Raw genomic sequence first — 15,238 nt, forward strand, 5'->3', positions numbered from 1 at the left:
AATTAAGGTCTTGACTTCAGCGAGTAGTTTGGCATATAAATTTGCCTCCGTTTAGCCTGGACCTAGGTGCATTGGAGCTGGGCTGCAATCGCAGTCTAAAATGAACTATTCACATGCCCCCAAACCATCTACCCCTTCTGAATCTGTCGGTTATTATGCTTCCATGGAAGGAAATGGGAGAGTGCAAGAGGTTCATGCTGAATTTAGTAGTTTTATTAAAAATACAAGCTCATTGTTGACGCTAGTTATATCATCTCCCAGACTACTTTGTGCATAAATTCACCTTCCAGTTCACAGAAAGCATGAAACAAAAACAGAAAATACTGGAAAAACTCAGCAGGCCTAACAGCATCGGTGGAGAGAAAAAAAAGAGTTAATGTTTCGAGTCCGTATGATTCTTCTTCAGAGTAGCTCTGAAGAAGAATCATATGGACTCAAAACGTTAACTCTGTTTTTTTTCTCTCTACCGATGCTGTTAGGCCTGCTGAGTTTTTCCAGCATTTTCTGTTTTTGTTTCAGATTTCCAGCATCCGCAGTATTTTGCTTTTATCACAGAAAGCATGTTGTTTTGCCTATGGGAGCAATTCTTTACATTGACACGAAAAAAAATTGGATAGCATCTTGAATGGTAATTTTAAATCATTATGGCCTTTGTATGCTCGCTCTCTGAACAAGGAATAGGTGGGGTTTTCCAGTAATTGTGAGGAATACTTATGCTTATTCCTCCCAGAATTATAAATTTAGTGCCTGGAGGTAAAGATCTATTAACACTACCATAATATCACTTAAATAGTGTGATGAAAATCAACTTATGTTTAATTGATGTGCGATCTGAAAATATCTACTATTAATGTTCCCAATAAATGTTATTATTTTTGAGAAACTTTGAACAATAAGCTATAAATGGGAATAAATCTTGAGAGAATAAAAAGTACAATTCACCTTGCTATGATATTGTTTTCAGATAATCCTGCCCCTTGTATCCAAAGTACATATTTTCATAAAGCATTCTCAGATCTACAGTGACACCGGTTTCAAACAGAAAACTTGCTGGATTACTAGAGACTCATTTCCCAATGAAGAAACTCCATTCTCAGGATTCCATTTGAATCTCTTCTGAAGAGATTTCTATTCTTCCTCTTCACTAGCTTTCTGGATTGGGTGTGCACCGCGATTTTACGCGGGTGGGCCGATTAAGACCCGCCCAGTGTAATTTGCGGCTGCCGAAATCTGCAGGAAGGGGTGGGCGGCAGCAGGAGGCCAATGTCCGCTGGGTCCAATGGCGACCCAGCAGTCTATTCGTAAATGGCGCAGGCAGCGGTCCTAAGGCTGCCACTGATTTCGGTTGGCTGCCACTGAGTTTGGTTAGCTACAATGGACAACGTCATCAGAGAGCAGACCAGGCGGGAGGGCAGGTCGGCAGGGCAGTCGGCCCCCGAGGTTCTCTGATGAGTGCCTCGCTGCCCTCTTCGAGGCGGTGGCAGCACGCCAGGATATCCTTGTCCCAAGGGATGGGAGGATGAGGACCCCCACCTTACCAAATGTGCCTGGGAGGAGGTGGCATCATGGGTCAGCTCCCACAATGTGGTGGAATGCATTTGGGTGCAGTGCCGCAAGCGGTTTAATGACCTCCTGCGATCGGGAAGGGTGAGTATCGTGTGGGCATGGGTCACTTAGCACAGCAGTTATGTTGGTCCACCCCGCCCCACACCCCAGAATTTTGTTTTTTTTATTCACTCATTCACAGGATGTGGGCTTCGCTGGCTGGGCCAGCATTTATTGCTCATCCCAAGCTGCCCCTGAGGTGGTGGTGAGCTGCCTTCTTGAACCGCAGCAGTCCACGTGGTGCAGGTACACCCACAGTGCTGTTAGGGGGTGAGTTCCAGGATTTGGACCCAGCGACAGTGAAGAAACGGTGAAACATTTCCAAGTCAGGATGCTGAGTGACTTGGAGGGGAACTTCCAGGTGGTGGTGTTCCCATCTAACTGATGCCCTTGTCCTTCTAGGTGGCAGTGGTCGTCGGTTTGGAAGTTCTTAGAGTGTAAGTGGCAAATGTCATGGAGGCAGCATCTGCGTAAGGGGGTGAGCCCTGGCTGCTTGGAATGAGTGTATTGTGGCTCCAGGGTCATGAACTGGATGAGCCCTGCAAGGTTTTCCTCAGGTCGGGGTGGCAAGGCTGCAATGCCAATGCAGGTACAGGGTGGACTAATCAATGCTCCTCTCTCCTTTTAGGAGAAGACAACACACAATAATGCTGAGAGGCTGTGGACTGGTGGAGGGCAGCCCCATCTTCTGATCCTTACCAGATACGAGGAGGAGTCACTGGAGCTGGAGAGGCACCATGCGCCAGAGCAACTGGCCGCGGTGAGGTTGAGGTGCCACTGGGAGGTAAGAGTGCATGCAATGCACTGAGGTCACAATGTCTGTCATTGCAACCATTCCACTGTTGACTCTATATTGATTTCAGCCTCCAACATGGGGTCCCCATTGATAATGTAAAGATGAGCACATCCTGATCCGGGTGCCAGGCATGCACATTAACAGTGTAACTACTTCAACAAATCAAATGTCCTTGTCTTCCTTTCAGCCTCACCAGAGCACGTCTGGTCTCAGGAGCCTGAGGGACTGCCGCTGACCCCTGAGGGCACAGAAGATATGAACGCACCAGCCTCACACCCTCTCAGCCAGGCAGGCACCAGCGCAGATACCAGCACCTCGGTGAGAATAAGATCGTCGGCTAGTATCTCGGTGCACAGTGGCGAGGGCACTTCACATTCGCTTGAGGTGCAGGTGGAGGCAGAAAGTGCCGAAGCCGCTGGCAGTCGGAGGACTACTGGGGACCAGGAACATGCTCAGTCGGTGGCTGATGATGAGCCTATGGAGTCATCACTGAGGCAGCAGATGCTGGAAGTTCAGCAGGGTGTGCGGGAGGATCTGGCGGAGATATATGCATGCCATGGTCTCCGTTGTGGAGGAGTCCATGCGGAGCATGAGCAATGCAATGAACCTCACGGCCGAGCGCACTGCCTCCTCCATGGAGAGAGTGGCGACTCTCATGGAGTGGCTTCTCCAGGAGATCAGTCGGAACTTCTTGGAGATGTGCTCAGACCTGCAATCCCTCACACCGGCAATGACCTCAGGTGGTCACTGTCAGTGTGGGAGATGGATTGGGCACCCAATATCCCAGCTAGGTGACCATCCATCAATGGTGAGCAGGTTGGTCCAAAGCGATCTGATGTAGGCGCACGTTATCTCTGTAGGCTCCTCTCAGTGCGCTCCAGATGACGGCAGCTGCTCCTCCGACCCTCTGCCAGTGACCGTGGCATCCAATGAGGCTGCGGCAACTGGGGAGCTACCAGCCATGCCACTGGCCACTCCCTCCCATGCGGGGCCAGCACAGGCTCCACAGTCCAAAGGACACCCACCAAGGTCATCAAGGACAGCAGAATGAGCAGGCTATCTTCAATGCTGGTGCCAACGAGGAGGAGCACCCACAAGTGTAAACGTAAAGCACCTTAGGGACAACATGGGCTTGTCACTAGTGGCTTTATTTTGCTCCACTTTTGAGTTACAGTTAAGTTGGTATGATGTTCAGCACATTTTCATTTAGTTTGATTTCTGTATGCCAAGCTGCAGATCATTAAATGTTTTGGTTCTCAACAAGCCTCTGGGTGCTTCATTAGTTCTCTAGATGAAGGGGAACCTATGACGTTATGAGTGACTTGTTTGTCATTGAGCTTTATTGAAGTGGCACATAGTGCATGTTGTTGATCAAACAAATGTTGCTCTCAGGTGTCGAGTATGGAGCCAGCAGCCCTGGCGTGGTGGTGGTTCATCTTTGGTAGGCTAGCTGAAGGAGCATTGGATCAAAGCCTCCCGGGTGTCTCTGCCTCCCTGGGGGTTGCCCAAGTCGGCATCTACTCCCTCAGGGTTATCCTGAGCGTGCTTGTCCTCAGATGCACTACTGGATTCATCTGTTGCCAGAGCAGCTGTGTCAACATCTTCTTCCTCGACTGCACCCCCCCTTTCCAGCGCCAGATTGTGGAGAGCGCAGCATGCAACCACTATCGCGACACATGATCTGGGGAGTATTGCAGTGCGCTCCCTGAACAGTCCAGGCATCGGAAGCGCATCTTGAGAAGACCAATGGTTCTCTCTACCGCCATCCTTGTGGAGGCGTGGCTCCTATTGTACCGCTGCTCGGGCTCTGTTCTTGGATGGCGGAGAGGCATCATGAGCCACCTTTTGAGGGGATAGCCCTTGTCACCTAGCAGCCATCCATCCAGCCGGGCTGGAGCACTGAAGAGCCTCGGTACCTGGGAGTGTCTCAGGATGTGTGTGTCATGGGAGTTGCCTGGGTACCTTGCATAATCTGAATCCTATGGTCTCACACTATCTGCACATTCATGGAGTGGAATCCCTTCCCGTTGACGAAGGCTCCCGGCTCACCTGCTGGCACCTTGATGGCCACGTATGCAGTCGATTGCACGCTAGATGCAGGGAAACACAGCAATCATGGCAAAGCCTCTGGCTTGCTCCGCCTGGCTGGCCTCATCCATGCGGCAGTGAATGAAATTCAACGCACGCCTGAACAGAGCATCTGTCACCAGCTTGACACAACTGTGGACAGCTGATTGGGGGACTCCACAAAGATCACCCACCGACTCCTAGAAAGGGCCAGAGGCATAGAGGTTGAGGGCCACCGTGACCTTCAGCGCCACTGGCATGGGGTGTCCACCTACACAGTTGGAGCTGATCTCAGGGCCAATCATCTGACACACAGAGGTCACTTGTCTCCCTTGAGAGACAGAGCCTCCTTCGGCATTGCACCTCAGACATAGTGAGGTAGCTGCATCGCCGCCTTTAAACCCTGGCAGGATAGTGGCGTCTTCTGCAGCCCCTTCCGCCTTGGACTTCCTGTTGGCCTGGCGCCCCTTGTGCCTGCGCCTGTCCCCCTTTGATAGTTCCGCTGGAGGCTGAATATGGACTCCTGGCCTCCTGCCCCTTCTGGCCCTCTCTTCCTTTTCAGAGGAGGTGCCTCCAGCAGAAACCACAATCCCCACTCCCAGGGTCAGGGAAGGCTGCCTGATACCTGGAAGGCCCCAAGTGTTATGATCCTCCAGAGTCCTGAACTGAAGCCTGTTATTTCTGTCAAAGCAGCTCTGAAGTGAAATGAAGTTGTCCTGTTCACACAAGCAAGTAGCAGTAAATAATAAACTAAAGTTCTAACAGCTTGCATTAGCGAGCCCACTCACCCCTCTTATCCTGCCTGTGGATGATGATTTTAAAAATGTGGCCTACCTGCCTGCCTGTGTCCGTGTGACGCCCTTAAAATCGCTGCGAAAAATCGTTGCCAATTGGTGTCTCAAGGGTCTTAACTGGCCCGTTAATTAATGGCGGGTGTGCCTCCAAACTCATAGTGGCAACCCTTATGAAATATCGTGATGGCATGCAGTGATGTCGGGACGCACGCCTGACATCATCGCGTGTCATTTTACACACATGCGTGTCAGGCCTGCCCCCGCACACCAACTGTGAAATTCTGCCCCTGATCCCTATTGGAACGTTGTTCCTGAATTCTTCCAGGATCATGACTTCCCTCACGTTTTCAAAAGTTGCAGATAATTCCACTGAATGATACCACTGGACTCATCTCTTTCTCTCTAGCATGTTCCATAAAAGTCTTTTCCCGCCCCCCCCACCTCCCCAGCAAATGGTCCAAAATCTTAATTGAAAAGCCTCAGGAACCAGCTCATAAATGTCAAGTACCACATTTTTAACTGTCTCATAATCCGAAGATTGCTCTTCAAAAAGACTTGAATAAACATCTATTTCCTTACCCTCTAAATTTGCAAAATAAGAGTCATGTGTCCCATGGCCACCTTAGCTTTGTAGCAACTTTCTCAAACAAGCCAAAATATCTCTCAACTCTGTCCTCAATGAATTTTGAAAACAGGCAAAGATTCTTTGTTAAATCTAAGCTTGGAATGGGACTCGACTCTGACCTATTATATTTATTCTATTTCACCAAGTAATTTAAGCTTTTCTTTGGCCAGTTCATATAGTTTGACTTTTTCTCTGAGCCTCTAGTTTAAGTTTTTTAAGTTACATTTGCTGTACTCTTTCCTCTCTTGCTGCCTTCTCTCTCTCTTTTGAGTTCAATTTCAAGCTTCCATTTTATTTCCTTTTCTTCCAAATTAAGCTGTGTTGCCTGAAACTGAATCCTAACGAACTCAACTTGTGATTCACCTGGGTTAACTTTTATTTCAAATGCTGCGCTACTGCATCAATTACTTCTGCTTTTTAACCCTGTGCTTTTATCTCCAACCTCAATTTTCCTGTAATTCTATTAACTTAACCTTGGTTAATTGCAAATCACTCGGGGATAAATCTTCCCTCTCCAGAAAAGTCTTTGCACTGAAATTCATTCTGCTGTTCATTTCGTAAAGTAAAATTCACCATCAACTCCTGTTAGCCTAAACCTTCGCCAATATCCCAGTGTACCCATCACCAATCTGTGAACTTGTGATCCCGGTAGAGCCCTCAATTGTTATGACCTTGTTAGAGACCAGTAACTTTAAGAATCCAAAAACTCAGGTATTTACCAAAAGGATGAAGCCACAAGGTTCAAGGTTTAAATCAAAAGAATTTTACTACACAAAAATCAAAGACTATGAATACTAATAAATACACCTTTAGTCGGTTACATACTAATAATCTAAACTGAATTTCTTAAATCCACTTTCCATTTACACCCATTAAGTATACACACCCAATAAGCTCAAGTCAAATACTTTTCAAAAATTGGAGGATTAACCACTTGGTCTAAGTACTATTTCAAATATTCATATATAAGCTGATATTTCTTGGGCCTCCCTCTTACTTACAGGAAGGTTGTCCCTTCAAATCTCGTCCAACCATCCTAGATTGTAGGCTTCCCGTTCAGCATAGGTGTCTCTAATGTCTTAAGTGCAGCCACCTCTGGTCAGAACTGTCCTGGTTCTAATATTCTTTAACTGGATTTTTGCATATTAAACTCTCTCTCAGCTTGGCTATTCCAGAAATTCAACTCACTGTTAGTAGAATCCTTCAGTCAACAAGAGTTTTAACTCTTTTAGGCAACACCCAAGAATTGAACTGAACCCTTCTTGAAAGGAATGTCTCCTTCATTCCAGCTTGTGCTAAACTAAAAGTAAACTGCTTGAACACAGAACCACCTCAGGAACCCACTCACCCTATAATTAACTTGTTGAGCCCTTTTTTCAATTGTTTATCTGCCAGGCAACTTAGTCACACAATCACTTACTGGAAGACAGGTACTTTACCATAAAGTGACCATCACCCCAATATAAAGTATAGCAGCCCCCCCACCCAAAAAAAAAACTGGGGCCATCACATTTGCTAGGTGAATACCTTGTACTCTGCCCCACTCAAACACTTACTGGTTTCACTTACTTGAGACATGCAATGGTAGCACCGATTCCTCTAATAATTTACCTGTAAAAAGACATTCCTTAGCGCTTTTGATGAAAGTGCAATTGTGAATGCACATTTTTTGACACTCACTAAACCAAAAGATCTAGCGTTCATTATAAAGCTTGCACATTCTAAATGGAGTAGTACATAAGTTGTCATTAATATGTTTATTCCACTTGCAAAACCACACTGTGAATTGTGATTTTGATTTGATGTAATGGGCAATAAATGCTGACCTTGGGAATGGCTGTAACCCCAGAATGAATTAAAATGCAGACTTTGAATTTCACAACACATCAAATAACCTCCTAAGCAAAGATAATTATTGTAAATGATACTGGACTCAATATCCACCCTCTTCATCACTGCTACGGGGTTATCGTATTAATTATTTATAGGATGAACTGCAATTCAATGAAATTTTAACAGCACATTCGTCTGGCTCTCCCCAGTGACCTATACTAGAGAGAACAAGAGCAGCAACATTGTGGGCACACCATCACCTCCAGGTTCCCTTCCAGGTCATACACCATCCTAACTTGGACATATACATCTTCACTGTTGCTGGGTCACTATCCTGAAATCCATTTCTCAAGACCATTGTGGAAGCACCAGCATCACAGGGAATGCAGCACTTCATGGAGAAAACACACCATCATCTCCTTAGGGCAAGTAGGTATAGGCAATAGACAGCCTTGACTTGCAACCCACACTGTGAAAACAAAACTTTAAAACAAAATTTATCTTAACCTCTTATCACGCGTGAAGAATCACCCCGTCTCATTTGAATGGTTGCTATTGTTTTATTGAGTGTGAAGGGAAGAGAAGGAAAGATTTTTCAAATGCAAATTTCTTGGTAGATACCAAGATTATCAAAATTTTGAATTAAGAATGATTACCGTTGTCCATAATACCATAAAATATTTAAAACAGAATTTTAAAATCTAGGTTTCATGGGAAATATAGCATTCTCATCTGTTAAATGATACACTCAGACCCAGTTAATCTGTATGCCTTGATTCTAAAAATTCTGATATTTAAACACTACAAGCAAAAGCAAGATAGGACAACTTCTGAATACATACAAAGTAATTTATTAAAAATAGGTTGCAAGTGAAATACAGTAGAAATAAGATACTACAGCAGTTCTGGTGTTCAGTAAACACAGTTTAATAACAGCACTCTAGTGGCAACCACACAAAGAACTCTGTAAACCCAACAGAATCCATGAAAAACTATGAAAAATACCAGTTTTCCTCCAAGATCAGCTCTGAATACCAGCAGCATAATAGAAACAATAGCAGTTTATTTTTCATTTATAAAATGACACTAATTTGTTCCAGTTGTTTGCATCATGCTGTTGGTATTCAGAACTCTGTCAAGCCCAGCCTTACATACTGCAACCTCCAAACATTTCCTTCATGAGGGGGTTTTACTCCCATTTTCTTTTTCTCTACTGATTCTTGCTACACAGCTGAAATGTTACAGCATTCATCTGTTCCACATATGAAACAGCTTAATAAGTAAAAAAAAATATTTACACTCCAATCTTCATTAGACATTTTAATTATTGTACATTTCGTATAAAGTGATTCCATTCCTAAGGCAGTGGAAGTCTACTCTATGTTTAGAAGTGTGCATTTATCTCTAAATACAATTATAGACCACAATATTATACAGAGAATTGTTCAATAACTTTAAAATCCAGTTCAGAACACCTAGCTAAGAGGAAATTTTGGTTGGAATCATAACAATTTCTATTAAAATGCACATAGAAGAAAGCTTTTCTTTTTTGTAATTAGAATGAGGTCCACACATCCCATTTATTAGCCACCTAATGCATAGCTGAAACAATTGAGGCACCAGCCGCTGGACAAGCAAAGATTCTTTCAATACATTTAAAAGCTTCTACGTTATAACAAGTTTACAATTCTGCATTATGCTGTTTTGCTTCACCATATGCTACCTCCAGGTGTAGTGCACTCTATGCCAGAAAATCAGAACCCCAAAACTCTTTGTAAAAGTGACCATTACCTTCATTTAATTTTATTAAAAAAACATTTAACAGTGCTCAATTTGAATAGCTAAATTATAATATGCTTGGTATGCAACTCACCATAGTGAAAGATTTTCCTGCATTCTAGTTTACAGTTGCAGGAGTCAAAGATTTAAACTGTACAATCTAGCATAGATTTTGTACTGAGCTTTGCATTACAAAGTTATTAAGGTGCCAATCTTATTTTGTGTTCAGTTCATTTTCTAGTTCCATCAATTTTCTTGATGCCTTCACTTTGTTAGAAATATCCTGTCCATGTGAGAAAAGACGTTGGCGTTCTTTAAATGTTAGATTTTCTGGGGATCCTTTCAGAACCGGTGCTTCTGGGTCTTGGCTTTTTTTAAAAAAATAAAAGTGAAAGTTAATATGCTGGAATATACACAATTATATTCCAGATTTATTCTTATCCCAATTACTAGTTGCATTTTTCAGCAAACACAAAATAGACACAGGTTTAATATCCCTAACGTATTTTAGTGTGTACTGGTACCAACTTCAAAACATGTTTAAAGCTGCTTAAAGTTTTGAATTTCTTCCATTTTGTTACTTTCCTATGCACAGATTTTTCTGCTTCAAGATTTTAACCTCTGAACAAGTTCACAAATCACTAAAATATCTAGGTACATCCCCCCACACCCACTCCCACCTTATATTTGTGCATTGTGAGCAACCTCATCAACTAATACTGAAAATAATGGATGCTAGGATATTTGGAATGCTTTCGCTACAGCTATTACGACTGACAAATATGTCCCAACTGATTGGAGCCTTTCCAGCTGGAAGTAACCGCACAAAAAATCTGCAAACCTTCACGTTAAATTATTGACAGTGTAAATATACACTGAAGCAACCCCTCAGTTAGGAACACACAACACAAATCTCGGTCCAAAAATCAGACACCCAGTACTTTTCTTCTCCTTTCTGTGGATCTCAAACAACTAAAATGCAAACTCAGTTAAAAAGTCTGCACATAGTTCACTCAACAATCTAAAAAATGTTATTTACATTATTTATATCAATTAAGTTTTAATGGGTTTTAAAATATGCAGATACATTTATGCTCCTCCAGTTCTTTGCTGGTGCTGCTAAGTGCAACCTCTTCTTGAAACAGAGGGGAAAGTATATCTGTGAGTGTTGTACAATATGTTTGTGTGATGGGCTGTCAGGGTTGAAGGTAAGTGTATGCAAGCTGAGAGTGAGGGACATGCAACGCTGCTAATTGTATGGAGTGAGATAAAGCATATAAGTTTTAGGGTTGAGTATTGATTGATTGAAATTGTTGGTAGGTGAATGATATGAGTGCAGTTAATTGAGCAGTTGAAACTATTGGTGCAGTTGAATATACCACCTAGAGATGAAATCCCTCACCTTGATAACTTGTGTGAAACCATTAACTTTCTTTCTGCATCTATGTTCGATAAGCAACACTTCTGGCATTGACGTCCTCTGCTTATTTCTTCACACTATTTCCTGAGTAGGTGTCTGGAGGTCTCCTGCATCCCCTGCAGATACAGGACACCACTTTTGCTTTCCGCCATGGTCTCCAGTGCATTGCCTGAATAGCTTGGTGCATGCTCTTGTGCATGTTCAGCCATTAAAAGATGCAAGTAGCCATTAAGTAGCACCAGACACTCACGATATCCCACTGATGCTTGCAGCAAATGAACAGCGTGCTGAGTGCTGGCTGCATGCAGAAATCATTTAAAACAGCAAGCAGCATGAACGTAACACATTGGTTAATCACGCACCACAATCATTCTTCCTGCTTCCAAGTCACATCCAAGTTCTCACCATCGTGTCTGAAATGATTGCTTCTCTCCATATTGGTCAGAAAGAATCAATGAGATAATTTATCACATTTGCTCTTTCTGAATACCTGTTCCATCATTAAACAGAGAAAAACTTCCTAAAACAGCAGAGTGGAAGCACCTTGACCCTCATATAAATACTTAAGAGATCTGCAAGTACCTAGAGGAGAAAAGTGTCAGGGGTGGGGCACTGGCTTTAAAATGTATTTGTTAAAGTGTATATACAAACATGATTCATCGTAGATAGTTAAACTTCTACATGATTTGGAAAAAGGAACCCAAATTATAGGAAGAACTATCCTATTTTATGAAATCATTTTGATGTATTGGTTTTCAGTTTGGCAATCAACCCTTCATTATCAGAAGAAACTAATTACTATGTTGGTTAGGCTCCAGTTGGAGTATTGTTGATCGCAATGTATAAGCTGACCTTCGAAGCTTCGAAAAATACTTCCAAAGATGGGAGTTGACTGAAATGCAGAGTATAAAATGTGAACCAGTGGTGTTGGAGGTTGGCATTTTGAAATGTGGAGAAAATGTAACATCGGTAATTCAAATTAAATTGATGAGTCTCAATTTGGTTAAATAATTCTACAAGGATAGTTTGAACCACAATCTGTTTTAAAAACAGTAAAATTCATCGTTTTTGGCATCTGATGCAAAGAATTCATCGAATTCATCCCGAACACTTTAGCTATGGCATTACCATAAGGATCCTGCTCTGGATCATATGTGGGGCCATCGGTCTCAATCATCCCTCCACAATAAATTATCTTCCTCCCCATCCACTGAATTGATATTCCACTTTTTACCCCCAACCATCTGATGACAGTTTGTGCATTAATAGCATCCCACGATTTGATGACAAAACCACATAAAACATCGAGTGGGGCAGCACGCATGTTTTCACTCTTTGTGAAGGGTTTTTCTATCCTTTAACCATCCACCTATCCCATTCGGAGCGAACATGATCGCTGAATGGTTTGTTGAGGCACACATCCAAAGGTTGACCTGTGGACATTAGACCCCTGGTATAATTGCAATTTGCATGTTATTTCTTTGCAAGTATCTCTTGGTTGTTTGGGATCTGAATATGTCCCTGCAATAATAAGCTGCATTTTTTGCCTAGGCCACTGGGATGCCTATTCCACATATTATCAATCCACAACTTCACTTAATCCTCATCCATTCAACCGTCACCATGGACATGCACAAAAACTCCTGCAGAGAGCTTGATTTACGTTTGAAAATTACCATAGGTTTTAATTCTGTTGGCCATGCGGGCTAGTACCACTGTGAATCTTTATTTATTATTTCATGTGATGTGGGTGTTGCTGGCAAGGCCAGCATGTCGCCCATCCCTAATTGCCCTTAAACTGAATGGCTTGCTAGGCCATTTTAGAGGGCAGTTAAGAGTCAACCACATTACTTTCCACTCCACAGTATGTTGGGCGCATTGAAATTCACCCATGTTGCTGCTATGACATAATGGGTACGTGTTTTTACTGATGTCTGATGATGAATCATTGGAAACTGGTAATTTTGGCATTGAGGTCTTTTGGTTGTCTGAGAAATCTTGGTCTTCTGCTACAACACTAGACACTTTCGTTTCATAAACTGACTACACAATTAGCTGTCGCTCTGAAATCTGTGCTAGACTCAACGTTTGATTTGGCCCGCTTAAGATCATATATACAAATTGCATTTCTGGTGACGATGTTACCATTACGAGGACCCATTCTGTTTCAACTGGCTGGTCCTTGTTCTCATGGCATGTTCGATCTTGGGCATCTTCTTCAGGACGGATTCCTCCTTCTTCTACTTGTACCAGTTTTTCACCAACACTGAATTCCCTCGCTGTAGCATAGTTATTTGATAAGTGAGCAAATGTTACGTTTTTTAGCTTGAAATCAGCTTCATAACTTCAATCTTTTTGCAGGAGGACCCATTTCTGTTTGTTGCTTGCCATGCAGAGTCTGCTCTGTGTAAATTCCAGTGTACCTTCTTGGCAACATGGCCTGTATCGCCTGCTTGACCCCATGTGCCAACTTGAAAGGCGAGAATAACTCTAAATACATATTTCTGAGCTGAAACATTTAAGCCGACTCCCAATGCGAGTATAGTACTAAACATGCATTTGTTGACTCAAAAAATGGGGAGGGGGGAGTGGACTTATATGTCAATATAAACATGTATTTTGGTGCTGAAAGAAATGGGACCATTTTATATGCCAGGTAGATTTATACATCGCGGTATACATGTACAGTATTTTGGCCAATTCTGGGCATCACACTAAGGATACCAAGGCCTTATAGAAGGTGAAGAGACTTACTAGAATGGTACCAGGGATGAAATACTTCAGTTAGGTGGAGAGACAGGAACAACTTGGGTTGGTCTCCAAATGAGAAGGTTAGCAGAAGATTTGATAAAGGTCTTCGTGATCATGAAAGGCTTACTAAAAGTAAGTAAATGTGTCCAGTGGCAGAAGAGTTGTAATTAGAGAACACAGATCTAAGGTAACTGACTAAAGAACCAGAGATGACATGAGGACAAAGTTTGTATGCAGTGACTTGTTGTGATCTGGAGTGCACTGCCTGAAAGCAGTGTCAATAATAACTTCCATTAAGGATTTTGGATAAATAACTTGAAGTAGAAAAAAAAATCACAGCTCTTGGGAAAAGAGGAGAGTGGAATTAATAGGTTAGCTCTTTCAAAGAGCCAACAGAGTCACAATCTGCTGAGTGATGCCCTTTTGTCCTATATCATTATATGATGTTATGTATAGTCATGGATCAATTAAATGCTAGATTATTTCTTAAAACCCACACAATTCTCTTTTTTCCCCTGGGCTTTCAGGTTTCAGATCTTGAACACTAGACACTTTCCTTCCATAAAGTGCACCCTCTGGTCAGAAATAGTCTCTTTCATCTTACACATATCTACTTGCACATTGATTTCATTTTCTGCTGCAAAGCATTAATGCTGAATCTTGGTCCAACTCCAGATACATCTGAAGGTGATCAACCCTAGCAAACGGAAATTTGACAAAGAACAAATTCAGGTTGGAGTGTTTATTTAAATTTTAAGCTTTCTGCCAATCTAAGGTTAAAAAAAATCTCATGAAAAGATAAGCTTGCTGGCATATTAACACACAAACCAGTCAAATAATGAAATTGTGACTATCTATAAATAATAAATATGGTTTTTTATGGGACACAACCAAAGATAAATTTGCAATTTAAAATTGTATACGGCTGCATGCTACAGCACCTTAGATCAATTTTCCCAACCTGGTCACTATCTATCTCCTAGTAATAATAGGAAGCTTTTGGAAGGGAGCAATCAGGCTAATTCCAATAACCATCAGGGCTGAGGTGGTTTTGTCACCTATACCCGACCCATTGAACCTCTATTGTAATTTGGGTAACCTGTCAATGGGCACAAACATTATTTGTGCTTTTTTAAAAAATAGATGTGACAATAGTTCCATAAAACTACTAGATTTTGCTGTTGAGCTGCATCTCCCTTCCCTGTTTGTTGGAATTACTTACTGTTTTCTTTGATAAACAGTATATTAATTTTGTGCTTTCCAGTCTTGAAGTTGTAATTTCTTTAATCCAAAAGTGCTTCCCAAAATATCTTCAACACTATGTGGAAAGATATGAACCAATTTGCAGTAACCATGAAACTGTAATAATATAATTCATGTGGAGAATAAACACCAGCACAGACTAGTTGTGCCAAATAATCTGTTTCTGTGCCTTATATTCTATGTAATGTTTGCTGCATTTATTTTCTAAGTGCGGATTTTAGACAACCTCACTGGTTGAGTATAAACCACAGACTATAATGTGGGTTAGCTAACTTCCTGTGGCCTTATCCCAAGACTGAATTGAC

General features: G+C 42.4%; 1 protein-coding gene across 6 annotated transcripts in view; it reads right to left on the reverse strand.

Moving 5' to 3' along the window:
- Positions 1 to 8,555: 8,555 nt before the first annotated feature.
- Positions 8,556 to 15,238, reverse strand: part of afdna (afadin, adherens junction formation factor a) — a 234,674-nt gene continuing 227,991 nt past the window's right edge. For all 6 annotated transcript variants that reach the window (XM_078556748.1, XM_078556746.1, XM_078556744.1 and 3 more), the window contains one exon: positions 8,556 to 9,867. In XM_078556748.1, coding sequence (XP_078412874.1) covers positions 9,714 to 9,867 — 154 coding nt within the window. In that variant the 3' untranslated portion in view covers positions 8,556 to 9,713. The remainder of the gene's footprint in view (positions 9,868 to 15,238) is intronic.

This window comes from Cetorhinus maximus, chromosome 14 (assembly GCF_964194155.1).
Source record: "Cetorhinus maximus chromosome 14, sCetMax3.hap1.1, whole genome shotgun sequence".
In the NCBI taxonomy this organism is placed as follows: domain Eukaryota; kingdom Metazoa; phylum Chordata; class Chondrichthyes; order Lamniformes; family Cetorhinidae; genus Cetorhinus; species Cetorhinus maximus.